We start from the raw sequence: 27,642 nt of genomic DNA, 5'->3' as shown, positions 1-27,642 counted from the left end.
CTCACTGATTGAGTGTGCCAAGAAGTGTAGTGAGTATTTTAACATCTATTATCTCACATCTTACACCCGTCATGGAGACAGGGGTCACTTTCATCATTTTCCAGAAGAGGAAGGGGTAAGTGACTTTCCCATGGCCATATGGCTAATAAGATGGAACTGGAAGATAAGCGATGTTGTAGTTTAGTGGTTTTCAGAAAGTGTTCCGTAGATTCACGAGTTTTGCAATTGTACACAGGTTAGGTGAGGGGATAAGCCTGTTCTCCAGGCCCACGAGCCTGCTTCAACCAGTGCAGCTGCACTTTGATTTATTACATAATTGACTTGCATTTAAGACTTTATCTGAATAAAGGTATTACTGCTTAAAAAGAGAAAACAACAACAAAAAAACAAAAAACTGCTATAATTGAGCAAATCAGTTTCTTGAGGCTATACTCTGCAATTTAGTCAACTTGGTAGATAACTGAAAAATTGACTGTACTCAGCACAGCCTAAAATATTCACATCAAAGGAACAAAAACATTCAGACCACATTTATTTCCATTCTGAGCCAGCAGATACCTGCTGCATTTGAAGGCCAAGGCATGAGTGTGGTTCAGAGATGGGTTAGACCTAAATGCTGAATGCCAACAGTGACAGCACTTCCTTGCAAAGGCATAGGCGGCTGGAGGTTTCCTGGCATTGTTTATGTCAAGCCAGCCCACAATGTTATATCCATATCTCTGCTGCAAACCTTGTGCCAAAGGCCTCGGCCACCATTATTGCCTCAGCAAGTCCCCCACTGACAGCAAAGATAGATCTCCTGCTTCCAGGTGCTACCACAGATAAAGTGGCTCTAACAACTAGTGGAGTCATTTGTGATGCACTTTTAATTGGATCAATTTCCTCTCAATTATGCAATCTTTAGAAATCGGATGCAATTTCATAATCAGAACATGGGGCTTTCTCCAGATGAAAAGCACGAGACAGACCAGTTCAACATCATTTTAATTAGCTCCTTTCCTATCATTTGGCAGCTATCACAAGAGAGGCCAAAAAAGCAACACCACCACCAGAAAAAACAATTTTGAGTAGCTCGGCTTAGCAGATTTTGCGTCTGTGAAAGCAAGGTAATAGTTTTTTGGCTTGCCATCAGCCCTGCACCCAGGGTACAAGATATGTTGCTTGGTAAACACCAAAGCCTGAGGAACCTTGTCACAAAGTCCCTCACCCACTTCTGGGCTTCCTAAAAGCACAAGTTTCTTCCTTTGTTGCACTGTAATTATAAGGATAAAGCAGATGGTGGAGGCTGAGTTTAGAACAGGGTGTTGGTGACTATAGACCTTGGGGGCTGATTCTGTACACGTGTATGTGGAAGTAAGTTTTGGATTATCTTTACATAATAGTGCTTTTTGCTGAATTTTGACCTAGGTAGATTCGTACTACTCTCAAAGAATGCAGTGTCAGACATGGAAGCAAAGCAGCAAGGTACAACTTATCCCTCCCCTCACCTCCCAAATTCCACATTTAATTAAAAGACATGAATACCAGAGATGAAAAGACAATTATCAATTAGTTAATGCTTGATAGAGAGATGGAAATAAATCCCCAAACCAAATATTATGCACTGACTTGAGGAAAACACAGAATAAGGACCAAACAGTTTTGCTTTAGCAATGAAAATGAAATGTGTCCGCCTCCCCACTTTGTTGGCCCTGGCCCGTGTTGTACAATTCCACAGACAGCTCCTAGCACAGGTCAGTGGAGAGAGGTAATAGGAAAAATGATGCGCTCTAGAGACTATTCAAGAATGTTTGCTGACTATATTAGCATTTATTTTTGTTTATTTGCAACTTCCTATGCTTTGGCATAATTCCAATCCACATGCTCCTTTAAGAGGCAAGCGATTTCCAGGCTAAAGCCTTCGACACCAACGAGGGTCAATCCATTCTCTATCACACCTGCAATTACAGACCAATCCAAGATGGCACAAAACCCCCAGAGCCAAGAGGTACTGCTTCCCAAAGGGACTATATAGCTCCCACGGTGGCACTAAATGAATGGTCTTTCACACTGGTAAAGGTGGTCAGACCTGAGACACCATGCCACAGGAATATGATGTCTGAAGTGTCACTGAAAGGTAGAGTAGATCCCACTAAATGCATGCACACTAAATGCAGCAGAGTTGAAGAGGAAGTGTCACAGATGGAGCATGTTATAATAGGAAGGAAATAATGGACCAGAGTTATCAAAGCCAAAAGAGAGGAAAATCAACAAGGGTTCAATACGCGGGAAAATTTCAAATACAGGGGGAAGAGGCTCTCTGCTGAAGCCTTAGAAGTGCCTAAGTTCTAATGAAACATCAGCTAACCTCATATCATGTGTCCTATTTGGGGTAATGCATCTGTTAAAACTCTAAACCTAGGCGAGGTGATAATGCAAATGAAAAACACTAGAAGACAGAGCTTCTAAACTTCTAGGACTAGCCAGCTGAAATCAGGACACAGGCCAAGTCTACACTATAGTACCACCAACAACCAAGGAACAGGGAAGGGAAGCTGCTTGGGGAGCAGAAGAAACTGCTATTTCCCGGCCCCTAAGGGGTAGAATATCTTCTCAGATGGTAGCTGTAAACCTTGATGCAATGATCCCAACAGTCCAAGACCAGCAGCTGCCCCTTAGGTGTGAGGGCAATGCCCACTGGACAGGTGAGCCCCTCTCGAATAAGGACGCTATAGCCCCCACCCTTAGGAAAGTGGAGAATTTCTTTGCGACTACTGTCAGCCACGATGAGGTCACCACGGGCATCCACACACATGCCAGCAATGCAGCGGAAATCCTCGTTCTCCGAGAAGAAGTGGCTAATCTGGCGACCCAGCTGCCCGTCGGGGCCCACAGAGCCAATGGAGAAGCCACCCTCCAGGTGGTGCTCATTCTGCCGATTCTCCAGATTGAGGCCCAAGCCCTGGGTGAAGTAGACAGTGCCTTCAGCGTCACAGGTGACAAACTTGGGCCGCACAGCACTGCAGAGGCAGCTGTATTTGACCACCCCTGCTCCTCGGTCAACAGTGAAGCACCAGAGCTTTCCACCTTCCACATCAGTTACCACAAATTGGCCAGATGGAAGGGCTGTGATGCCCCAGGGTTTGCTCAGCTGGCTCCTGTGACAGGCCACGCAGTGGCCATCCAAGGTGTATACCTTGAGGGAGTTGTCATAGCTGTCAGTCACACCAATCAGCCCATGGCAGTTCATGGCAACTGAGAGAGGAGTGAGATTGGGCAAGTCAGCCCCAAGGAAGCTCAGAACAAAGCTATCAATGCCACTGGGGCTGCGGCGGATCTCCTTCAAAAAGCCTTTGCGGGTAAAGACTTGTATACGGTAGTTGCCACGGTCAGCAACCAGCACTTCGCCTTGACTGGTCACGTAGAGACTGACTGGGAGGTTGAACATGCCTGGAGTGCTGCCTTTGGCCCCCATCTTCTTGAGAAAGAGGCACTGCTGGATGCTGGCGGCTGTGTCAGAGCCCCGCTGCTTAGCAGGCGAGGCCCTAGGGCTAGCGGCCACTTCCTCAGGGCTCATGTCCATCTCTCTAAATGGAACGGAGGAAGAGGCAGCAGAGGCCGCAGCCTCCATGGCCCAGGAGTCTTCCATGTTGACTGTCCGGGGCTTCCTAGCCGCCTGCCCGATTTGGAGGGGGCCGACGTGGCCGACCTTGAGGAGCTCCACGTCCTGCAGGGTGAGCTCCCGGGGCAGGCTGGCAGTGAGCGCCGGCTCCTCCTCGTCGGCTGTCTCTTCCAGTAGTGCTACGTCTGCCTGCTTGATCTTGGCCAAGAAGTAGTCACAGCGAGACACGGCCTGCACCTCGGCGACGTTGAGCAGGTAACTCTGCTCCTCTACCACCTGGCTGTTAGACTTCTCAACCTCGGCCAAGGAGCCCGTGAAGAACTTCCGGGAGCGAGCCAGCTCCTCCTGGACCCTGCGCTCTTCGTGCCCGTACTCCTGGAGGACTGCTTTATACCTCGCCTGAAGGTCCTTGGAGACTCCTTCCAAGGCTACCTTCCGGCGCTGCAGCTCCCCCATAAGCTCCCGCAGACGGGCCAACTTCTCTCCAAAGTCCCGACGCCGCTCCTCAGCTGCTTCTTTGACAGGGAGTGTACAGTGGCCAGGAGGCTGGTGGTCCGCCTCCCGGCAGGGCTCACACAACACCACACTGCAGCTTCGGCAGAACTGCCGGGGCAGCCGCCGCCCGCACGACCGGCACATGAGCAGCCCCACGGCCTCACTGAGCCCAGCCGTGTCAATGATCTTCAGCACCGTCAGGTTGTCCGTCAGCTGGGTCAGGCTGGTTATGCGGGTAATCTTGCTGCAAAAGGGACAGCGGACACCATTGATGCTATTGGCCAGTAGCTTCTCCAGGCACTGGCGGCAGATGGTATGGCCACAGTGCAGGAGCTTGGGCCGCAGCTGCTCCTCTGTGAAGGACTCCATGCAGATGGGGCATTCCAGCACTTCCCGCAGGGCATCCAGGTTCAGGTGAGAAGCTGCTGCCGCAGCCATTGCTCTTGCCTTGAAGGGGCCTGCTAGCACAGCCCAGGACCGAACAGCTTGGTGTTCATGCTCCAGAGGGTTGGATCCTGCTAAAGAGAAAAGGAAGCCATTATTCCACTGCCTCTACGAGTTAAATCACTCAGGAAACATTTAGAGAATGGCTGCCATCACTCAGTTCAGTCACTGACTGGTTTGGAAAGGTAAACTGGGGAATGATTATAAGAAGTCTTCAGAGCCAAAATGAGACCTCGGAACTTCATTCTGATGAACACAGAGAAACAATGCATGTTTTGGAGCCGGGAACTAATATGATCAAAGCTTGAATGCAGTGGGGGAAAAGGCAGAGAAACTCGTTTGGAAGATACTGCAAAACTGCCTGGCGAAAGTTACAGGGAGCCTGAACTAGGGAGCAGGTGGTGGAAATGGAAAGAAGATGCATTTGAGCAATATTCCATAAGTACGATCACTAAGATTTGTTAGCTGAGTGGATTGGGGTGGAGAGGTGGTAGAGCTAAGACAGCCAAAGACTCAAGCCCGGATGATTTGAGAAATGGTAGTCCCTTATCAGGGACTTAGTTTTGGCCTGAAATACCCCCTCCTACAAGCAGTACATGCCATGAATTCTCCCACCCTCCTCGATCCACATATGCTCATGAAGTAGAACCACAGAGATCTCAGTGCTCTCTCTGCAGCCTTATGTCAATGTCAATTTATACCCAAAATAAGAATGAATAGATCTAGCAAGGTGAGGCACAAGGATAAATTCAGCCCTTCTTAAATGCAAATCCTACAGCTGCACCTGTGCAGTCTTGTGATCTGCAGATGGTCAACCACCGAGAAGGAGGAGGAAGACCAGTTAGCTTGGTTTTCAGGGCAATGCAGCAAGCTGAGAAAAGCTTTGCAAATGTCATTAATTCTTTCTCCACCCATAGAGAAGAAGGGGAGTCAGCGCAGAGATACATGTTACAAATTTCCCCATATTTAGCTTTGTATCACAGTCTGACAGATATTCAGGAGCAGACATGCACAATCTGTCTAAAGTCAATCCAACCTCCCTGAAATCCCACTTTCCTTCTACTGGAAAGGAAAGAGTATACATCTAGTGCTTACTATGTGCTAGATACCATGCTAGATGCTCCATATACTTAATCTCATTTAATACTCATAATAACCCTATGATGTAAGTACTATTTTCATTACCCTATTTTACAGATGAGGAAGCTAAGGCTCAGAAAAACTGGCTCAAGGTCACATGGTGCAAACATGGTAGAACCATGCAGTACAGATATCTTTAACTTTATTTAACCCAACATTACTTCAAGCTTTTTTCTTTCCCGTCATACAACACTTACCATACTCTGAGAAATGCTGCCTAACAGCATAGAATTGTCTCCACAATTAAGAAAGAATCATGAGATTTAGCTGCTCTAGAGTGGGTTAGATTGCTTTATTAGCTGAGTGACCCACTCCCACACACCAGCCTGGCAACCTCTTACGATTCAAATCCATGCCTCAACAAAATAACACATTACCCCATACCATGAACCTAAAAGGTCTCATGGGACTATCCATGTGACTAAGCTGTGAACGCTGAATGCTTAAATGTCATGGGTCTGGCTGCAATCTTATAGAAACACTGATAGAAACCTCAGCTCAGAACCCATGCAGACCTCCTCAATTCCAAACCAATAGCTTCAGTTCTCTCTTCCATCATCTGGGACAACAGACTGAGGGCAACATTTGGTATCTGGATCCAGAGCATGTTACTTTACAGTGCACAGGGACATCTGTTCTTCTCAGAACTGGCACTGCAGATTAGCTAATTAAACAAGTCTGCCAACTTGTAAAAATACCAGCAAATTCTTTCTCCAGTGTTCTGGAATATCATACCACCTCCTTCAATTTAAAAGCTTCCTGCCTCCCTGTTTAAGCCATCCACTTTAAAAAATGAATTTACTATGCCCGCGTCCACTCCCCAAAACATCTCATCTGTATGCAGCTTCACTAGGTTCTCTGAGGCAAAAGAGAATGTCAAGGATCCCTTTCCTAAAGCTGCCATGCTTTGCCAGGAAACATGAGGTCCCATCACTAAAGCGTCAGGTGTGGAGATAGCTGCCTATCAGTCTAGGCTCCCGCTGAAAGTGGTGTTCCCAGGTTGTAGAAATGGGAGATATGGTTCAGGCCTTTTCTAGGTCTGAGGCTATGTGACCGGCAGATACAGCCCCTCTCTTCCAGAAGGATACAGCTGGTCATTATTGTTAGCACCGAGAAGCATTCAGGTGGAAGGTCAATTTGAACTCAGTTTCCCTTGAAAAGTCGTATGTGTGAAAGGAATTGTCTTATCATCCCAAGTCTTTAAGTTAGCTGCCCATTTTCTGCCATTTATAAAATCTAAAACCAATCAGAATGAACCCCCATGTTATTTACAATTTTGGCTGCCTTCCTGATACTTTGAACATATTTCCTGTTGTGCACTTTGTACTGTCAACTCTTGACCCCCCACCTCAGCTTACTGCCCCCCCCACCAATTTCTTTGATCTCATGATTAGTACTGCACACCCCATACTGATACTAGCCCAGCTCTGGTTCAGCTTCGCATGAGAGTCTACCCCTTAAGCTGTGTTTGCACCAGCTGCCCTAAGACTCAGGAAAATTCTATAGTCATACCCTAGCCTGATCTAGCTGCTTCTGGCACCACTAGGCTTTCCCCAGTCTATGACATAAATAACAAGGGTAGCAGAACAAAAACAAAAACCTGTGAACCTTGAAGTCAGACAGAACTGGGATCAAATCAGCATGTCATTTACAAGTTGTGGGACAGGAAGCAAGTTATTTAATCTCACTAAACCTGTTTTCTTACTTTATAGAAGATAACAAACTTTATAGTTACTGTGATGATAATTTCTTACTTTATAAAACGGTTAGTGTGATAATAATCCATATAAAGTGCTTAGTCTGGAAACTGGTAGGTATGCAATGAAAAACTGCTATTTATCATAACTTTAGTAACAATCAGGAACAGTATTAACATTATAACAACTGGTACTAGTATTAACAAAGCATTTAGTTTACAAACTGCATTTGAAAGGATGAAGAATCTTTCCTTTTATGGCATATAAAGGCACATAAAGATTAATAACCTGTCAGCTTTGAAGGAATTTGATTGAGGACACTAGATATCCATGTTAGAAACTGGCAAATGAATTCACAACTTCTCTTGTTCAGAAAATACCAAGAGGGGCATAAAAGGAATTATGCAATAAAATATAGATTTTAGTAATAGCAGGAGTAGCAGCAGTGGTGGCGGTGGCGACCACCCAGCCAGTGAGAAGGAATGAACAGGCACTTTTCAAAAGGCAGACAGCACCCAAGATATCAGATAGTACACTTCAAAAATTAAAATTCTGAACCTTCCCTGGAGATTGTTTTATCTGTTCTCAAAATCAAAGGATTAGAGATGACCTAAGGTTTCAAATTACCATCCAGTGGTTGAATCCCCACCATGGGATAGTTCTCTAGATGTCTCTATTCCCTAAACCTGTTCGCCCCTTGGGGGGCTTAAGCTATGAGCAAAACTGCAGGACTTTAAGAAATTAAACAACAAATCTTTACTGAGCACCTACTGTGAGTCCAGCCCCATGAAAACACTGGAGATATAATTTTGAGCAAAAACAGACAGGAACAGAGTTCACATAAAAACTAGAAAACATGTGAAACAGCACCTACATTTCCTTTCACAAGACATAAAGGTCCATCCTACTTCTTATACAGTCCCCTGGTTTGACTGGTTTTGCGCAAGGCTTATCACATTTCCTTTCATGACAGCTTTCTAAACTTTGTTTATTCCTCCAGCATTTGAATGGAATGCGAAGCAAGTGCATAACCATCTCCCTGCCACCAATGCTCACTCTCCAGGAGTGGCTAGCAGGGCTGATTTTAAGAAAGTCAGTGAGGTCCTCATCTGACACTCACCCAGTTCTGTGTGTGGGAGAGGATTCTTAATGTTACATTACTCAGGGCATTTAAGGTACCTGCCAACAGCTAAGATAAACTCCGCAAGTAGGGGCTCATTGGGAAACGCAGGCATGACCCCAAAGCTGTACCACTGTGGGACACACAAAACAACCCAGAAGGGCATGTTTGTAGCGAAAAAAAATCTTTAGCTACAACTCTAAATCAATAATAGTTTGCTGGAAAAAAAAAATAAAAAAACACTTGTCTGTCCTCTGTCTTCCTCCAAAACTGCAGGACCTAGAAAGGATCCCCTGAATCTTCCACAAACATGTGCAATGCTGCCAATGAACTCAAAGAATATAGGACAAGGGGAAAATCAGCAGTCTTCTCGGGGGACTTCCAACTGATCTCGACCCACCCTACTCTCAGTTCGTTTCTCTGCATACAGCATATGCACATTTAACCATGAGCTTTTGATTAAAGGATCAGGAAGCAGATCCTGGGAAAGGTACAAGAGGGGATGGGAATTTGGGGGAGACCAGTGGGGGCTGCTTAGGTTCAAGGAAATTTGGCAAAGCAATACTCAGTCCCCTTCCAGCCTCACCATCCTCTCATAATTGCTACCTCTCATAAAACTGCCATTTACTGAATGTCAGGCACTTTTTACACATTACCTCTTATTCTCACAATAACTACGTGAAGTATGTTTTATTCCTCTTTATAAATAAGGAAACTAGGCTCAAAGAAAAGCAACCTGTCCAAGGTTTCAAAGCTGCTAAGTAGTAGAAGTGAGATTCAAATCCAGGTGTGTCAACTCCCAGCCATAAAACCACAGCCACGCAAAAGATGTATTATAGTTTCCTAGTTGATTAGGCTACCATTAGCTCTAGGCACTCTGCCTGAGAGGCTGGTAAAGGTACCTAGGAATGGATTTTTAATCTGATTGTTCCACTAGAAGAACCTAATGGAGGTAGTGTCAAAGAGGCAGCACATCCGTGTGCAGGGACAATGAACCACTTCAAGGGCCTTGTAAAGTTTTGACCACCAAGCACTCTCCAGACATGAGTGTATGGGCTCTTAAGTATTGAAAAAGCCTTTCTACTAAAACTAGTATAATGTAACTTATGAGTCAGACAGATCTGGGCTCACATCCCTGCTTTGCAACTTGCTATGGAGACTTGGGTAAATCATTTAACCTATTAGTTTTCTCATCTGTAAAATGTAGAATAGCACCTAGATTATTAGCAGGATCATTGGCAGGATTAACTGAGATAATGCACACAATAAGCACTCAATAAATGGTAGCTATTCGTGTTTTCAATAGATTGAAGCTGATAAGGGCAAGTACTTGTCCAAGATCTCCTAGTAACTTAGCAGCAGAGGAAAGGTTTTGAACTTTAAGCCTCTGATTCCCAGGCTGACTCCATTTCCATTACATATCTTCCTTAGGGCTGTGTGTGGATTTTCCAGCTAGGTCTCCGGCCTTCTGATGCAGTCCTACTATGTTTCTGAGCTGGTTTCAGCAATGCTATAGCTAGTCCTGGAGTTGACAGAGCAAATGCTGTCATTCTGTTCCAAGGGAAAGAAGCCCACAGGAGATCATTCAGAACAGGAGTTACTTTCCAGAGTATGGATGCCTTCAGCCTCGGTCCCTGCTGTGAAGTGTTTTTTCAAGCCAATGGCCTCCATACTTCACCCTCTAGTCTCCTGCACCTTATCCTGTCTGCTAACCTCAAGATCCTCTCCTTATCTACCCACTGGTCCTGGTCTAAGAGCAAATCAAGAACAAAGTCCAGGGCTACTCCCTACCTAATCAGATGGATTTATTCCCTTTACAGTTCAATTTGATACTCAGCGATACTCACTGGGTCATCCTTTCATTAGAGGGGAATGAGCTGAGATAGACAGTAAGACCAGGCAGGCCCCAGCAAAGAAGCAGCAAGGGAAGAGAGAATAATACAGGATTACAGAGATCTGAATATGAAGCTACCTTTGCCATCTCTAGCTGTGGAACCTTAGACAAGTCACTGCCTAAGCCTTAGTCTCCTTATGTGTAAAACTGGATATTGTAGCACCTACTTAGTAGGGCTGTTATGAAAACGAGTAAGAAAGTAGATATGAAAATGAAGTATTACTAAATGTTGAGCATTTACTATGCACCAGACACGAAGCACTCTGATTTACTTCACTGAGTCGTCACAGTAATCTGTGATGTAGGTCCTGTTATTAACCCCATTTTACAGATGAAGAGCGAGGCACAGGAAGGCTACATAACTCATTCAACACAGAGCCGAGATCGGAATCCAGGATATATCTGACTCGGCGCAGAGTTCAACTTCGGCACTACTGACATGGACCCGATACTTCTTTGTTGTGAGGACCGTTCCGTGTGCTGTAGGGTGTTTCACAGTGTCCCTGGTGTCACCTACGAGAGGCCAGTAGTCCTCCCCCCACCCCAACTATAACAGCCAAAAATGGCTCCAGACATTGCCAGATGTCCCCTGGGGGACAAAACCACTGCCAGTTAGGAACCATTTCTTTAGAACTTGGCCCAGGACTAAATGCTCAATGCATCTGAGATCCCCTTTTCTTGTTTCTCTCCCAGTTCAAACACCTCATGTGGGATTAATCCAATCTACTTATATCACTGATAAGGAAAATAAGACGTGAGATCATGTTCCACTCATCCCCTGGAAGTCTCACACACTGTCACCACAGCTTGAAGGGACCGGCAAAGGGGGGCTGGGACAGATGACCTTGAAGAGTCTCCTGCTTTATGATTCCACTGACCACTCTCTTCCCCCCCCCCACGAAGCCTACCACTTTCAGCAGGTCTGGGGTTCAGAGTGGAGTCAGTGGGCGTACCACGGCTCCCTCATGGTAAGAGATCTCTGGCTAATAATTGAGGGAGGTTCTGCCCCTCACAGGCAGTCAGGCTCCTTCAGGAGTCCTGAGCTCAAAGACTTACGACTTTCTTGCTGGACCCCTGAACTCTGCTCAACTTCATACGCTCATATACAGTTTCATACATTACTTCTAGGTCTTTGGGTCCCCAGAACTCCCTTTGCTTCCCATGCAGAGACTTCAGGAAAATTCCTTTAGCGGCCCTAGACACCCATCCACGACTCTATTCAGTCTCTTAATTCTACAGTCCAATCAGTACCTCTCCACCCCACCGTTCAACCCTTCCTAAATCCCATTCCCAACTCTTCTACAATACAGAATTCCAGCCTTTTGAGCTCTACCCTGCCAGCCTCACCAGTTGCTCACTCATGTGCCCTGAATCCCTCTGACACAGATCCTTTAATCTCTGTTTCCAAACCTCTGCAGCCTTCAGCCCTGCATCACAGTTTAACACCCCAGTCCCACACCTCAGATGTGTGCCCTCCCTCAAGCAGAGCCTCCACCCCCTGCATGCCATCAGGAATCCTGCCCCGCCCTCAAGCCCTGCTCCTTCCTCTTTTGCCCACCCGTGTCTTCTGTCGCTTCAAACCTTAGCCAGGTCTCTTCTTTCTGCCGACCAGATACTGCTTCCCACTGATTCCCGCACGAACTCAGCCCCTCATTCTTCCCCAGATTCCACTCGGGAAAACGCTTCCTCCTCAGCCATGATGATAGCCCCGGACCCTGCTCCCTCTGACCTCAGATCTCGCCCCCCGCCCCAAAGCCTAGTGCCCCCAGACTCCCTCAAGTCTCCTGAGATTCTGCACCCCAAACCTCACCAAGGCTCCCCCATTCCTTCATATTTCCGAGACTCTGCACCCCTGGTCCCTCCAGGGCCTTCAGATCCCCTCCCGTCTCCCAGATGCTGCACCCGTCTCTCCTCAGGGCCCCACATTACCTCATACCTCCCGAGATGCTGCACCGCGACTCTTCTCAGAGTCCCTCGCTCCCCTCCCCGGCCGCATTTCCTCCGAGCTCCTCAGCCCCGTCTCGGACCCCCGCCGCTCCCGAGCCTGCCCCCGCGCAGCCCCACCCCCACCCCGATCCCACTCCTCAGATCCGGTCCCCCAGACCCTGCCATTCTGGCGTGGACCGGCCGCTTCACGCCGGCACAGCCCCCCGCGCCGCTCGTCAGCCACCGCCCGCGACTCCGGCCTCAGTCCCGGGTCCCCCACCGTCCACCCCGCCCCCTACCTGACCGCCCGCGGCTCCGACGCGTCCACTGCTGCCAGCCCACCCGCCCGCCGCGCTATGCGCACGCGCCAACGCGCGCCCCTTGGCGGGCGCCAATTTGCAGAACCGCCTGTCCGTCACTTCGCCCCGCCCCCCACAGGCATGCTGGGGCTTGTAGGCAGCGGCGCCCGAGCTCGCGGCCCAGCGGCAGGGTGGCGGCGAGTCCTCTGGAAAGAACGAGGTGTCTTGGGAACATGTAGTTCAGCTTTCTGTCCCCGTTGTACGGCTAAAGAAACTGAGGCCCAAGTTCACTCAGCAAGTCGGGAGCTAAACCAGAACTCACATGTCTGACCCCAATCTGTGTCAACCCCTTTGCTAAACCATGGCCTCCGGGAGTGTTCCTCAGCCAAGACTTGGCACCTCTCAGAAAGGCCTCGCTCCACGTCAGCTTTGCCATCTGAGAAATGGGCCAAGGAGACAATACAACATCCACTCTGGGGCAAGCACAGAACCTGGACGCGCTTGGGAAGGTAGCTCTTCGGGCCCCTCAGTTCTCCCTGTGACACACCGCAGCAGCCTAGAGATAAGCTTATCTGATGAACAAATTGCTCTCCTGAAGGATTCTTACTCCTGCTCAGCTGGGAGGCCGACAGCGGAGGTAGATATGAGAGCACACTCTACATCCTCTGTAGAAGCTACCCAGGAACCCAAAGCCAAGTCTAATTTTGGGGGAGCCAGGAGGGGTAAGAGTCTTCGCAGGTAAGCGATGGTCTAGCCTGTTGGCAGGGGAGGACCCTGGGTCGTTTGGGGCCAACTACAGGCTCCTGCAGGTGACCATATAGTATAGCTTAAGAGTAGGAAGGAGTTTGAAGGAGGATGGGCTTGGCTTTGACATCCCGGGTAGATAATGTGACCCTTCACAATGATAAAACAACAAACAAAAACAATAATGAAACTGTCTCGCTGCAGCCAAACACTTCACGTGCATATAGTTCACTTAGTCTTCATAATCACCCTATGAGATAAGCAACTGATGGCAAGGTAATTGAATAACAGGGTCCCAAGTTGATAAATCCCTCTTAACCTCTCAGCCCTTTTTTTTGGGGGGGGGGGGGGGGCGCTGCACCACGGGGCATGAGAAATCTTAGTTCACCGACCAGGGATGGAACCTGTGCCCCCTGCAGTGGAAGCACGGAGTCTTAACCAAGGGACGGCCAGGGAAGCCCCTCTTTATTTCTAAATGGAGATGAGGTTTGCTATAGGATTAACTGAGATTATATATAGTGGTTTGCATTTAACTAAGGGTACGCTCACTGCATGCCCAGCAAGTACTTGCAATTTGATGATTTCTCACAAAGCATATACCAGGTTGGACTTTAATTACCCACTTCCCTGCAGTTGTCACCAGTGGGCTGTGAACTCCCTGAAGGACACTGCCTGCTGGTTGTCATATCTGTTAGCACTGTGCGCAGCACGCAGAAGTTGCTGAGTGAGTCAGACTCAGAAATGTGACCTTAGGCAAGTCACATCCCCTGTGTAACCTAGCGTTAGTCCAGCTGCGGAATGACTCAGTGGGGTCAATCGAATAAGAGCGGACCATTTTTTGAACACCGGCAATATACCAGACACTCCATAGATACTGTCCTATGTCACAATTAATCTTTTCAGCAATGATTCAAGTAGGCATCAGTAGCTTTATCTTACAAAAGAGGCAACCGAGGCTGAGCAAGATTAAATGGCTTGCCTACAGTCACCTTTTGGGAAGTGGCAGGGCTGGAGTACAAATCCAGGCCAGTTAGGCTCATGACATGCTCCAAACCACCGTCCAAAGACTAACCACATTTTACGACACCAGCTATCTTTCTATTGATACTTTATTAAGTAAGGTTTGTTTTTAAGCCTCAGAAGACAAGAGAGATGATATTCAGGAATTCAAGGAAAATGAGGCAAATGGTGCCTGTCATTATGACCACAGATCATGATCCTGTAAGGCAAAGACCCTCAGATGAGCTGTTCTGAGCAGCATTGCCAGCGAAAAAGAGGGACTGCCGTCTGCCCTGGGTTTCTGCCATGTTGGAGACTTAGCGCAGCCTGTTTCACCAGAATGGCAAGGAGCCTCTCTGGACAGAAGCCTGGGGTTCTTCTACCAACCACTGTGTTACAGGTGGGGGAGATGGGAGAGTTACTGTCAAACGGTTTATTCCCAGCCTTGAGACCTCACTTATACCCCCTTCTTAGACAAGGTGGGGAGTTAGCACTCTGTTTGATGAAAACCACGGTTACAAGCCCAAAGTCTCAATTTGAGACTCATCATATTTTTTTACTGACCTTTCCCCTATCATAGGGAAGAGCTAACGGTACCCCTGACAGTCTGGGGACATAGTCCAATCATGCTTTCAAAAAACAACGACAACAACAAACCGTTTCTTTTCTCTTAAAAAAACTCTGTTTGCCTTAAAAAATGTTTAAATTACTTACCAGTTAAATTAATTACCATGCTTCCCACAAAAATCTCAGAGTAAAATAAACACCCTGGGAAAATGCACTTATTTTAATCCTGTGGCTTTGCATACCCTTGACACATTATTAGTTTTCCTCATAGACGGAGACATTTAAAAAATACTCTTTGTGGAGTACTTTATTCTTTATTCAGCATTTTACCATAACTTTTTTTTTTTTAATTTAACATTTAAACCACCTGGATCAGTTTGCTTGGGCTGTAGTAACAAAGTGTCACAGACTGGGTGTTTTAAAACAGAGAAATTTATTCCCTCACAGTTCTGGAGGCTAGAAGTCTGAAATCAAGGTGGCAGTGGGGCAAGACTTTCTCTGAAGTCTCTAGGGAGGATCCTTCTTTCTTCCAGCTTCTGGTGGCCCCAGGTGTTCCTTGGTTTATGGTAGCATAACTCCAATCTCTGCCTCCATGGTCATTTTCTCCCTGTATGTCTCTGTCTTTCCATGGCATCCACTTCTCTTTGTGCGTCTGTGTTGACTGAAAAAAGTGCATAACCTAAAAGTTGAGAATTATATTTTATTTGGCGGACAATCTGGGGACTTAAGCCCAGAAAACAGCCTCTCAGATAGCTCTATGGGACTGATCCCAAGAGGTAAGGGAGGAGCCAGGATATGTAGGAGTTTTGCAACCAAAACCAGGTAACCTGAACATCAAAAGATTACTGTTAGTTAAAGAAAACCAGACTTTTCAAGTTAATGAATTGAGTGTTTTTTTTTTTATTTATGAGAAGATGCAAGAGTCTGGGCTGATTGAAATCATTCCTTTGATATGCACCTTAACTATCTGGGGCCAGTATCCTGCTTTTCTCCATCCTGAATCCCCTCAGGGTGCACAGGTTGGGGGTGGCTTCAGTGGCTGCTGGCTTGATGGCTGCAACATTCTTTGTCTCCTGATGTGGCAGGTGACATTTTGCATCCGTACCTGTGTCTTCTTATAAGGACACCGGTCCTATTAGATTATGACCTCTATGTTCCCCAATTAAAATTCCAGTATGACTTCATCTTAACTAATTGCGTCTGCAGTGACCCTATTTTTAAATAGAGTCACATACTGACATACTGGGGGTTAGGATTTCAGCACATCTTTTGGGGGACACAGTTCAACTGATAACGTCCCCCTATCAGCTAAGCATTGTTTTCTCCATTGACAAATAAGATCTGTAGTTTAACCTCTCTTTCATTCCTTTTAAAATGGTGGTAACAGCAGCTAATTCACAGCATCGTTGGGAGCAGAGTAAGATATGGGTGTTAAGCACTTACATATTACGATATTGCCTAACTTGCAGTAATGTCCATTGCATTGCATTTATTATTATTGAGTTTGCTTATTAAGTCCACCATTGTGTGGTAGAGGGCTTCAGAGTCAGACAAACCTGGGTTGGAACCCCAGTTCCACCCACCTGGAAGGTTTGGGGAATAGATTAGAAGATGATTTGAAGTAATGCTTACTTAGTAACTTGTTGCAGCTGACAAGCTGTGTAACCTTGGACAGCTTACTTAATTAGCCTTTCTGTACTTCACTTTCCACCCCTGCACAATGGGAATAATAGTAGTTATCTACCTCATAGTAATGTTGTAAATTTTAGATGATTTAATAGATCTAGTTTTTAGAGCACTTCCTGAAAAAGTGTTCTACGAATGATAGCTATTAGTGTCATTATTATTATTTTGACAAAATGTTCTCTTTTCCTTCTCATATTAGCAGCTGAATTCTGAGAAGGATAAAGGTCTTGTTTATGGAAAATAGGGTAGAAAATCTAAGGAGTTAAAACTCGAATGCATCCTAACCAAATTGGTCTGAGTCTGGGGATTTATAAGTGCTAGCACTTCCATGAAATAATGGAAAATTATATCTGTCTATCTGTATTACTTATCTATCAGGGAATAACAAATTACCCCCAAACTTTGTGGTTTAAAACAACACACATTTCTTATCTCACAGGTTCTGTGAGTCAGGAATCTGAGCACACCTTAGCTAGATCTGCTTCATCGTCTCTCACGAGGCTGCAATCAAGTTATTGGCCAGGGCTGGAGTCTCTCCTGAAAGTTTCAGGAAGGAGCGGTTTCCAAGATCACTTAGGTTGTTGTTGGCAGGTTTCAGTTCTTTAAGAGCTGTCGGACTGAAGGCTTCATTTCCTTGCTGGCTTTTGGCTGGAAACTGCGCTCAGGTCCTTGCCACAGGAGCTATTCCAGGACAGCTTGTTTCAGCACAACCGGCAAGAGAGAGGTCACAGCCTTCTTCTGTAACCTCAACACAGGAGTGGCATCCCCTCAATGTTGCTGTATTCTGTTGGTTGAAAGCAAGTTACTCAAGTGGAAGAGATTATAACAGTGTGTATCAGGAGGTAAGATTATCACAGGATGGTTTCGAGGCTCCATGCCTCCCACCCACCTTCCGCCTCTCCTTCTCCCCACTTCGTCCCTCCTTTCTCTTCTCCCTCCCTGGGTCTTTCATTCTGCTTATGTACATATCTGTGTATATCTCACATAGATATCTTATCTTACATCTGTCTGTCTGTCATTTGTCTACTTTCTGCTGAAACTCTGACTTCAATCTCTGTATGTCATACTCAATCCCTGTGGGTTTCTCAACCTAGCCTATACTTGATACTTAGTAAGTGCTCAGTAAATGTTTGAATTCTATTTAAATTTACAGCATAAAAGATTTTTTTTTTTTTTTTGCGGTACGTGGGCCTCTCACCGTTGCGGCCTCTCCCATTGCGGAGCACAGGCTCTGGACGCGCAGGCTCAGCGGCCATGGCTCACGGGCCCAGCCGCTCCGCGGCATGTGGGATCCTCCCGGACTGGGGCACGAACCCGTGTCCCCTGCATCGGCAGGCGGACTCCCAACCACTGCGCAACCAGGGAAGCCCATAAAAGAGAATTTTTAAAGTCAACTTTATCCATCACCTAATATAACCATTATATTGATTATGTAAATACCAGGTTTCCTTTTAGTCTGTTCATACATACTTGTGACCATGCTGGGTCTCCAACATTTTTTTTTTAATAAATATAAGGTTTTATCTTTTATTTACTTTATGGAAAAATGTTTGAAATCATATTTTTCTGGCCTTTATGGTTGTCAAACGGGCTATATAAGAACTTGTCAAGTTGACAAGCTCATCTTTAAACATTTAACCATCACAAATAAAACTGCATAAATGTCCTTTGTGCTTTCTTTTGTTTGATTTATTTCCTTGTGCTGATATGGAAACAGCTGGTTTAGGATTTTGAACTTTTATTTCAATGTCATCACATTTACGTGCATTGGCCAGATCCGGTTTGTAGTGGTTTGAACTAGTGTGGATAGTCAAAGTGTTACCGAACCAAACTTGGGTCCGCTTGACCACAGGCAGTAAAGCCAATCTACTGACGCTGGGTTGCGGTGAAGCAAAGTGCAGCATTTATTTCAGGGCACCAAGCAAAGGGTCCAGGTAGTTAGTGCTCAGAAGGCCCAAACTCCCCAGTGGGTTTCAGGGAAAGGTTTTTAAAGAAAGGGTGAAGGAGGGGGCTATGGGGTGTGGGATCAGCTTGTGGACAGTTTTCTAATTGGTTGGTGGTGAGGTAATCGGGAGTCAACATCATCAGCCTTCTGGTTCCAACCCACCTGGGGTCTCTGTGCTTCTGGGCAGCATATCTTTAACTCGTTCCACCTGATGGGGGTTTCAGTATCTGCAGAACAGCTCAAAGGATACAGCTCAGAATCTTATCTGTAGACCTTGAGGAGGAACTAAAAGTACTGGACTTTGTTTAATGGCTAAATTATTATTATTTTGTCTTGCCTGGCTGTTTTCCTTTCTTTCTGCATTTTCTCACTTCTCTGATGAAATTTACTCTTTGGAACTCGGAGAAGGCCTTAGGAGGCTAAAATTTTTATACAGATAAGAGGCAGGTGGAGGACATGGCGGGGTGGGGATTGAGTGGTGTCTGTTCTGGGAAGGCCCCATAGGATCCTGCCTGGTTACAAAAGGTCAGTGGTAATCAAACACTGACTGGGTAGAGACTTGGTAAACGTTAGTGGCATTGAAGGCTTGCTCGGAGAACATTCCCTGTGCAGTGTCATCAACCTCAACTCGACTCAGTGCGAAGTGAGGGCTACTGGAAGCTTTGCCATGTGCTCCATTTCTCCTAAGCCCCACATATCAACCCCCGTCCAGATCTCCCGCCCTCTTGGCTCCAGGATTTCAGCAGTTTTCTCTTTATCGTGGCTACCATTACCCTGTCCGTCCATCGGTGTTTTTTTGTTGTTGTTGTTTTGCCGGCACCATGCACCTTGCGGGATCTTAGTTCCTGGATTGAACCCAGGCCCTCGACAGTGAAAGCATGGAGTCCTAACCACTGGACCGCCAGGGAATTCCCAGTTGATATCTTTTAGGACTGGATGGCAGCAGACTAAGAGACAGTCTCCTTTCCCCAACAGACCTCACCAGCTTTACCCACATATTCTTTTCATGTCACTGCTATCCATTATTCTAATTTAGTTTTCCAAAAGTAGGCAAATATTATTGTTTTTTTAAAAAATTGATATATAGTTATTTATAATGCATAAAATTGCATTATATGTTCTAAATTGCATTTAGAGGATACTGAAAATAAAGATGTGTTTTTTTTTCCCCATATACAAATTTATAGACCATTGAATTCTATCCATGGGCTTAAGAAGCACTGGCTGAAGTATACAGCCTGTCCCATGTACTTCCTATGGCATATATCAAAGGCACTTAATGTCTGATTTTTACTTTTAGTGAAGTTAAAGTTGATCAGATTCAGGTGCAGCGAGTCTGATCCATTCATTAGCATATCTCCCATCAGCCTTTCTACTAATGGTTTTAGCATTCATCGATGATAGCTGTCTACATCTATTATCTTATTAGAGATTACAAAATGGTAATTTTCTAACTCTGTCATTCTTCCTGCCTGTATTAAATGCAATATTTCCGTAAGGTAAATTGTGGTTACCCTGAAATCCAGTTCATGATAAAATCTTGACTACTACTTGATTCTTTTACCAGTTTTCAGAATAATGAGCTGGTCTCTTAGCCATCCCCAGTGATGAGCATGAGCTTTTGTTTGTTTGTTTTTTCCAGTTTGAGTTTTGGCTTTGGTTTTGGGTTTGATTTGAGGAATGTTATGAATTATAGGAAATTTGTTTATCTGATCTATTTTAATCAATCACAGTCATTGTTCATTTTGTTCAATGTTAGGCCAGTGTGAGCCCCTCTAAACTGGTCTGCCTGTCCTTTTGAAATGAACACATTGGTCTTTGGCAGCTATCTCGCTTTTGGGCACAGCAAGACTTCCCAGGCTCAGCTTGTACCATACCTATCCCAGACTTGGAATAAGGAATTTTTCCAAGAGTCTTTTGTTCCTTTTAGGGGAAAATGATATTTAAAAACAAGAGTCTGGGTGTTAAGGGTATTTATTGCTGTTAGGTTACCATTACTTCTAGGCTTTTTCAGTGGACAGAGCTATGAAATGTTTATTTTTTTTTAAAGAGAAAAGCAAATCATTAGTGTATATGATTTCCAATAGAAATTTCAAGGTACAGAATTTTTCTCAACTTCTTTGACTTTATAAACATAAGACACAAACAATTCAGGAATAATCTTAGTTCCTAATGACGGTAACATGATGGCTTGTCTGCTGGAGCCCACAGTATACACACAATAGTTTCAAAATAGCAATACCAGTATTACAACTAGCAGTGAGTCCATTAAATCTAGTTTAAGATTTATTTACAGAACATTTTTTTTTCTTTGGACTGTTTTTCCCTAAGCATGTAAAATCAGAATACTGCATTTTAAAGCCTTTCAACATAATTATTTTCTCTGTGTAGTTATGCCAACACTTTGATACATAACTGGATATATACATTTAAAATTTGCAGAGATTGTATTGTCTTTCTTTTTTTAAAAAAATTATTTTTTGGCTGCGCTGGGTCTTCATTGCTGTGCGTGGGCTTTCTCTAGTTGTGGCGAGCGGGGGCTACTCTTCATTGCAGTGCATGGGCTTCTCATTGCGGTGGCTTCTCTTGTTGCGGGGCACTGGCTCTAGGCACGCGGGCTTCAGTAGTTGTGGCTCTCAGGCTCAGTAGTTGTGTCACGCGGGCTCTAGAGCGCAGGCTCAGTAGTCATGGTGCACGGGCTTAGCTGTTCCGTGGCATGTGGGATCTTCCCGGACTAGGGATCGAACCCGTGTCCCCTGCATTGGCAGGTGGATTCCTAACCACTGCGCCACCAGGGAAGCCCCTCAGTCTTTATTTTTATTTTATGTCTATTTTCATTTAATTTGATCTTTTGATGAGTAGGCTCATTGGTCCCTTTTCCTGTCCCTAGAAGCACAGCTACGGGGAAGACGGAAGCTAATGGGAGACGTAACTCACCCTGAACATGTTCTCCAAAAGCATTGCCTATCAACATGTTTAAAGGTGACCTTTTAACCTGAGTATTGTTAAGATTTCAGTGAATATGAAGACTTAGAAGTGTGACAGCAAACCCTTAAGAAAGTGGTCAGAGGGTGGCAGTTTCTTTTCTGATGGCACCAAAGCCTCCAGCTGAGCCATCCCAAGTTCATACCCTCCCTGACGTTTGAACCTGGCAACCTCTCACCAGCCCCAGGTGGCCTGGTTTGTCTTGTTGGCCTGCTTTGCTGCCTCAAGGTCCTGTCTAAGCAGCATCTGGGAGTCTTCATCTCAAGCAGGCCATTAGCATCTCAGAGGCCTGTCGCTCCCTAAATCCTGTCTAGGAATGATTCCTTCTGGGCATTTCCTCCTTGACCCCTAGTCTAAGAAGCTACTGGAAGGAGGGGGAAGGAATTGAGGAGGAACTCATTTTGGAATCCTTCCTCAAGGGGATAAGTTTTGAGTAGAGTTTTTAAGAAAGGAGGAATGGGATGCCAGGGAAGAGAAAGCAGGCTTCTTATTAATGACGCTTCTGCGCTTCGTCAGACAGAAAAGAGGCTTTGAAGTCAAAGCCTGAATGCCTAACGGCCTTTGGCTGCAGTGTGTCACCTCTCAGAACTTCTGTTTCCTTGGTTGTAAAGTATGGTTATAAAAATTATAATATTCCTAGGCCAAAGCACTGTTGTGAGGATTCAATGAGATTTACAGTGTCTTGTGTTTGGCAAAGAATAGAAGCTCAGGAAATGTGAATTTCCTTTCTACCCTCTCCCCGTTTCAAGCACTTGTCCCACCACCTCTTAAAAATGAAACGAGGTAGTTATAATAATACTAGTAATAGTAAGAACGGAAATCTCTGAAGAGGCACAGGCGTACATTATCTAAATTCTTACGGTAACTTTTATTATTGGTGATAATAGCCTTACTTTATGCATAAACAAGCAGAGGTTCCAAGAGAGGAAATAGCTTGTCCATGGTCACACCCAAAGCCTTAGCCCGTAAGTCACACTTTGCATGAATTAGGAAATGGTGCTCCTCTGCTTGGATTCAACCCCGTGGGTACAGGCATGGCCAGTGGAGCTGAGACAGGATTCAGCCCCTCACTCACCCCCTTGCCTTGTCACTGTCGTGCAGTACACAGCTCGCATAACTGTACACAGAAGCTCTGGTCAAATGCATAGTTTTGATCAAACTGAAATTGAAACCCAGATCTGACCGACATTCGGACCACACCCTTTCCAGCGCTACCTGGGAGTTCATCTCTTCCTGTTTCCTTTAAGATCCTACTCCATTGTTTATCTCTTCTCACTGCCTTATCTCCATCTCTCCCCTTTCCTTCTCTTATGGCTTTTCCTTCCTAGCTGATACACTCCATCAAATCTCTGCACTTAAGTCCTGGTAGGTTTGAAACAAATCATTATTCATAATATCACCCCCACCCCATACCTAGCTCCAAACCTGGCACTGGTAGGCCTTCTAAGTAATGCTTGTTCAGAACCTCTGTAGTCATTACGCTAGGCTTCCTTGTATCATAGCTAAGCCTTTACTCTCCTTCTTGTTGCCCTCGGTGCCTAGCAAGTTGCTTTGCCCACAGTAATCACGCTTTGGCATGAAAGAACTAAGATTTTTCCCAAGAGCAATTGTCCTAAGCAGGCACTAGAGGGCAGCAGAAGATCACACATGGCCTTTCGTTCACCTTCTCGTTACTGGCCACAGCCCACCTTGTCTCAAGAGGCAGGAGTAAATGATACACTGCAATGCTGACTGCTCCCTGACCTGCAAGAGCGATGTAAGTCAGGGGGAGGTGGGAGCTGAGCATGCTTTAGTCTGTGGGAAGAACCACTTTTGGGCCCACTGAGCTGCACTGGGATTCTTCACTCTGCCCCTTACTTTAGGGCAAATAATACAGCAGGACCACGTGGCTGTTTTTGTGCTTTTTAAAAATATTAAAATAATCCTAATTTGCAAACAAAAGACATCAGCCACTACTGGGCTACTGGGCATTACCCAGGGGTCCCTCTCCCTGCCCCACAGAGGATATGACCTTCCTCAGAGATTGACCTGCCGTCACTTGAAACAAGTATCCTCTCGTAGGCTATACTGTCACTCTGAGCCTCAGTTCCCTCCTCTGTAAATGGAGACAACGATTTCTACTTTGTAGGAGGATAGCAAAGACTATATGAAATTATAGATGCTGCATCTCTCCTTTGATGCTCAGAGCAGTTCAATGGGGAATTAGTGTCCTCATTTTACAAATGGGAAAACTGAGATTAGAGAGGTGAGGTGACTTACCCAGAATTCAGAATCGGGTAGTCTGACTAAATAGCTTTAGACTTAAGCTTTCAATTCTACCCTTGTCTACTATGTCCCACCAGGTAGGAAGCGGATAGTTCAAGGAGATTCCTGACAGTGTGGTTAAAGCGCCAGCAGGTTACAAGGGAAGCTTTACAGATTCAGACATGCACAGGAGTGAATAATGCTGAGCTGAAGGCCAAGCACTGGAACAAACGACCTCTGATGATGCTCCTGACACCCTAGAATTTATAAATTCTTCATTGAGTTCTGTTTCTCGTTTATCCTCGAAATAATCCAAGATTTAGGTACTAGCATTGTTGACATTTTACAGATGAGCAAATGGAGCCTCAGGGAGGTTAAATGACTTGTCCAAGGTCATCCAGCTGGAAACGGAAAAGCTGGAATTTAAACCCAAGCAAGTCGCTGTCCTATAGCTTCCCTTCTGCAGTTTGGCATATTACTTGTGTATTTAGGGAAGAAGCTGCAAATCAGGTTAGGACAGGAGATCAGTTGTCCTAGGATTTGGCAGTTTTGTAGACCTGTCCTCTGTTTAGAGTCTGCACTGTTGCTTCCCCTTCCGTTCCTCAAACATGCACACAACACACACACACACACACACACACACTCGGACATACACACCTTAATCAGAAAGCACTCAAGAATGCCCCACAGTTCCTAAGGGTGGGAGTTCACCTGCCTGAACTGTAGTTTGTTGGTTAATCTTAGCATGACCCCAAGTAGAGGCAGGCTTGAGTACTGCAGATAGGGTGTCCAAGAAGCACAAAGTGCATAGCTCTGGGTCTGGGTCTTATGATTAGAATGAGAATTGCAGTTTTTAGACGGCAAGCCAGTGTAGGTTCAACAGAGCTGTCCCATAATGGAACTGGAGGCCTAAAAAGGTAATGAGTTCTGTGTCATTAGAAGCATCCAAAAAGCAGTCGGAGGATCATTTGGTGGTGAATGAAACATTAGATGGAATTTCTGACCAGCTGACCTTTGAAGTGCCTTTTACCCATGAGATCCCTTAGCCCATGGAAAGGGGTGGGGAAGCCTAGGGTTGTTGTCTGGGGGTGGCAGGAACGGGGAAGGCCCAAGTGTTTACAACAGGGATGACTTGTGCAGGAGTAAGAATTAGTGCTGAAAATTTTTCGGCAAGAAATTTGGACAACGAAAGGAGCAGTAGGACCAGGTGCAAAAAACTAGACTGGTTATAAGCTCTGTGGTCTTGGGAAAATTGCTTTACCTCTCTGAGTTGTCATTTGTACATTCATAAAGTAAGGTTAAGACTGTCTGCCTTTGGGGCTGTGGTGATAAGATTGAGATAGTGAATTTGAAGTCTGATAAGGGTTACAGGAATAGAGGGGATTAAAGGTAAAAAAGAATCAGAGTACACATTCATCTGTTTATTTATTCAGATAGTCACCTGCAAACTGTCTGCATGACATCAGACATTGAACTCTGTGCTGGGGATGCAAGCGGTCATTGAAAATGGTCATAGTTCTTGCTCTTATGGAGCTCACAGTTGAGTTGGGGAGGCAGATGTTAACATTAACTATTAATTTAACATTATAATGATGATGTAAATGGTTCAGTCGATAGTACAAATTGAGAATGATCAAAGTATAGTTCTGATCATGAATATATGCATGTTCGAAAGTACATATCATAGTTGGTTCCCACACTCCTTTTAACATATTCACTGGATAACCTTCCTCTGCTCCTAGATGAAAATCTTAGCTAAGCCACATCTAATCTATTATAACTTTTGTGGAACAGACAGTGCTATAGACATTTTAAATTGATAACACAGTTTCACATCAGGAATTAGGATGTCTAGTCCAAGATTTTAATCAAATCTCTAAATCTGACAAGTCAAATCTCCTCTCCCTCCCCATTGGGGATGTTAGGAGGTGGGGCAAGGTTGGAGGTGGGGCAAGGTTGGCCTTCATTCTGTTTCTCTCCCTTGCTCTTCTTCTTCCTCTCCCTCTACAGTCAAAGCAGGAGAGAGGAATGGTAAGGATTCGGAAGGTCATACTTGCCCTGATAGCCTTGTGTCTGGCTCTGTGTTCTCCGGTCCTGGCAGGTTTTTAAAACCGACCCTCTCTCTTGGCGGGGTGGGGGGCGTTCTGTGGTTTTTCAGTGGTCCTCGTGGCCAGGGCCTTCTCCCAAGACCTGAGACGATGTAGCATCTCTGTGGCTGGCTACTGCTCATCCCTCTCCACCCTCTGTTTCTCTGGCTGCTCACCTTATGGAGACTCTCACCGTGGGGACCTCTCAACCTCTGTTATAATTCCTCCTGGGTAAGACTCAAAACAGATCCAGCCCAGCTCTTTCTCTTATGTGACCCACATCTGGTCCGGGGGAAATACTCAAGCATTTTTCCCACTGGCAACCTCTGGGATTTGGGGCTAATCCCTATGCTGCCTCTTCCGCCCTGCTGCCATAGGCCACTAGAACTTCTGCAGGTGGGGCATGACCCTAGTCCACTATCTTCCCCATTGCCGAGAAAATGTAGCAGTTTCTCCAAGAGGCACTCTTTTGAGGCTCCTTATCACAAAACTTGCGATTAGAAGGTAATGTGCTCTACATGACCCACCTGGGGTGCTGGGGACTCTAAACGTTAGGTAATAGCTGTCTCCAAAGCAAATCTCTCCTATATCCTTCCCGTCTACTCTCTGACCTCATTTTATTTCCTTGTTCTGGCTGAGGTTTCTAGAGTTATGAAACTAGTCAGGATTCATCTCCTTTGTAAAGTCTGTGTATAGGGGCCTGGCTCTGGGACTTCACTTCTATTCTGTCTTGGTGTCTCAGTAGAAATTTCAGTTTTAACATCTTGTTACAGCAACAGCACAGCAATAATTAAAACAATCACGACAACAACACCGATAACAACTAGTATCGATTGAGTGCTAAACCTTTGCCTTATTCAATCCCTACAAGTAGTCTTTCAGGATGGTACTGTTATTTATGAAGGGCACGCTGATGATGCTGGAGTTTGACTCTCAGGCTGAGAAGTTCAGAATGCATAGCGCAGAAGTTCAGTCCTTGCGGATGCCATCTCAGCTGGCTACTTTCCCTTTGTTAAGGATATTTCTGTGGGTCCTTGAGTCAGGCTTCAGGGCAATTGCTTTCCTCCAAGAGGAGACAGTAACTCTGCCTAAGAAATGATCCCATTTCAGCAATTCCTGGGAGGCCATTGCTGTAATAAAGGCCATTCTTTCTGATATAAAAGTCTCACCCTCTTCCCCCCCGCCCCCATCCTTAGCGTTTCTAATTTGAGCCCCTCTGGTCCCTGTGGAGTCTTTAAATGCTTCAAGTGCAAGCCTATTGCCAAAGCAAGCCTGTCTGACTCGGGACGCAGCGCCCTGCACTGTTGCCGAATATTGAACAAACATTCACGCGGCTTTGGCTCTCCCAGAAGCCCTTAGTCTGATGCCTTTGTTTTGTTTTCTGGATGAGGGCAAGCGATGCCATCACCTCCTGCCGAAAAGCCCTGGCTGCCCTCCCAACAAGGAGTTGTCACTTCAACTGAGGCTTTTTTTTTTTTTTTTTTCTTTCTGGTGGCAACAAAATAATACCCAGCAGGAATTTGGGAGGAGAAAAAAGAGAGTTCAGTTGGCAGGTTCTCAAATGAACGGGTTGTAGTGTCATTGGAACTGAATTGGGCTTGAAACCAGACATGATCCTATTTTGGAAGCATTGTTCAGAGGGATGGGAAATGTGAACAGAGGATAAGTCTCTTCAAAAATGTTCTTTATCCTTGGCCTGTTAAAGACAGCCTGTTTTAACTAAACTCTCCCATCCCCTCAATGGCAAGGGCCTATGTGAGAACCTAGAG

General features: G+C 45.5%; 2 protein-coding genes across 4 annotated transcripts in view; one reads left to right on the top strand and one right to left on the bottom strand.

The window, feature by feature from the left end:
• Window positions 1-27,642, top strand: part of ASTN2 (astrotactin 2) — a 912,698-nt gene that overhangs the window by 693,445 nt on the left and 191,611 nt on the right. The window contains exon 1 of one of the 3 annotated variants that reach the window (XM_029202989.1): window positions 13,148-13,354. The exons of the other annotated variants lie outside the window; for them this stretch is intronic. The gene's annotated coding sequence lies outside the window, so the exon portion shown is untranslated. Of the gene's footprint in view, window positions 1-13,147; window positions 13,355-27,642 lie in introns of those variants that run through there. 3 annotated transcript variants of the gene reach the window in all.
• On the bottom strand, window positions 970-12,369 carry TRIM32 (tripartite motif containing 32). The gene is made up of 2 exons (XM_029202988.1): window positions 12,321-12,369; window positions 970-4,611 (listed from the first exon to the last, which is right to left on the bottom strand). The coding sequence occupies exon 2, from the start codon at window positions 4,532-4,534 to the stop codon at window positions 2,573-2,575; it is 1,962 nt and encodes a 653-aa protein (XP_029058821.1). The 5' UTR covers window positions 4,535-4,611; window positions 12,321-12,369; the 3' UTR covers window positions 970-2,572.

Source organism: Monodon monoceros, unplaced genomic scaffold (genome assembly GCF_005190385.1).
Source record: "Monodon monoceros isolate NGI ecotype Baffin Bay Population unplaced genomic scaffold, NGI_Narwhal_1 Super_Scaffold_5, whole genome shotgun sequence".
In the NCBI taxonomy this organism is placed as follows: domain Eukaryota; kingdom Metazoa; phylum Chordata; class Mammalia; order Artiodactyla; family Monodontidae; genus Monodon; species Monodon monoceros.
The sequence above is the reverse complement of the archived record's forward strand: the minus strand, read 5'-3'. Positions and strand labels throughout refer to the sequence as shown.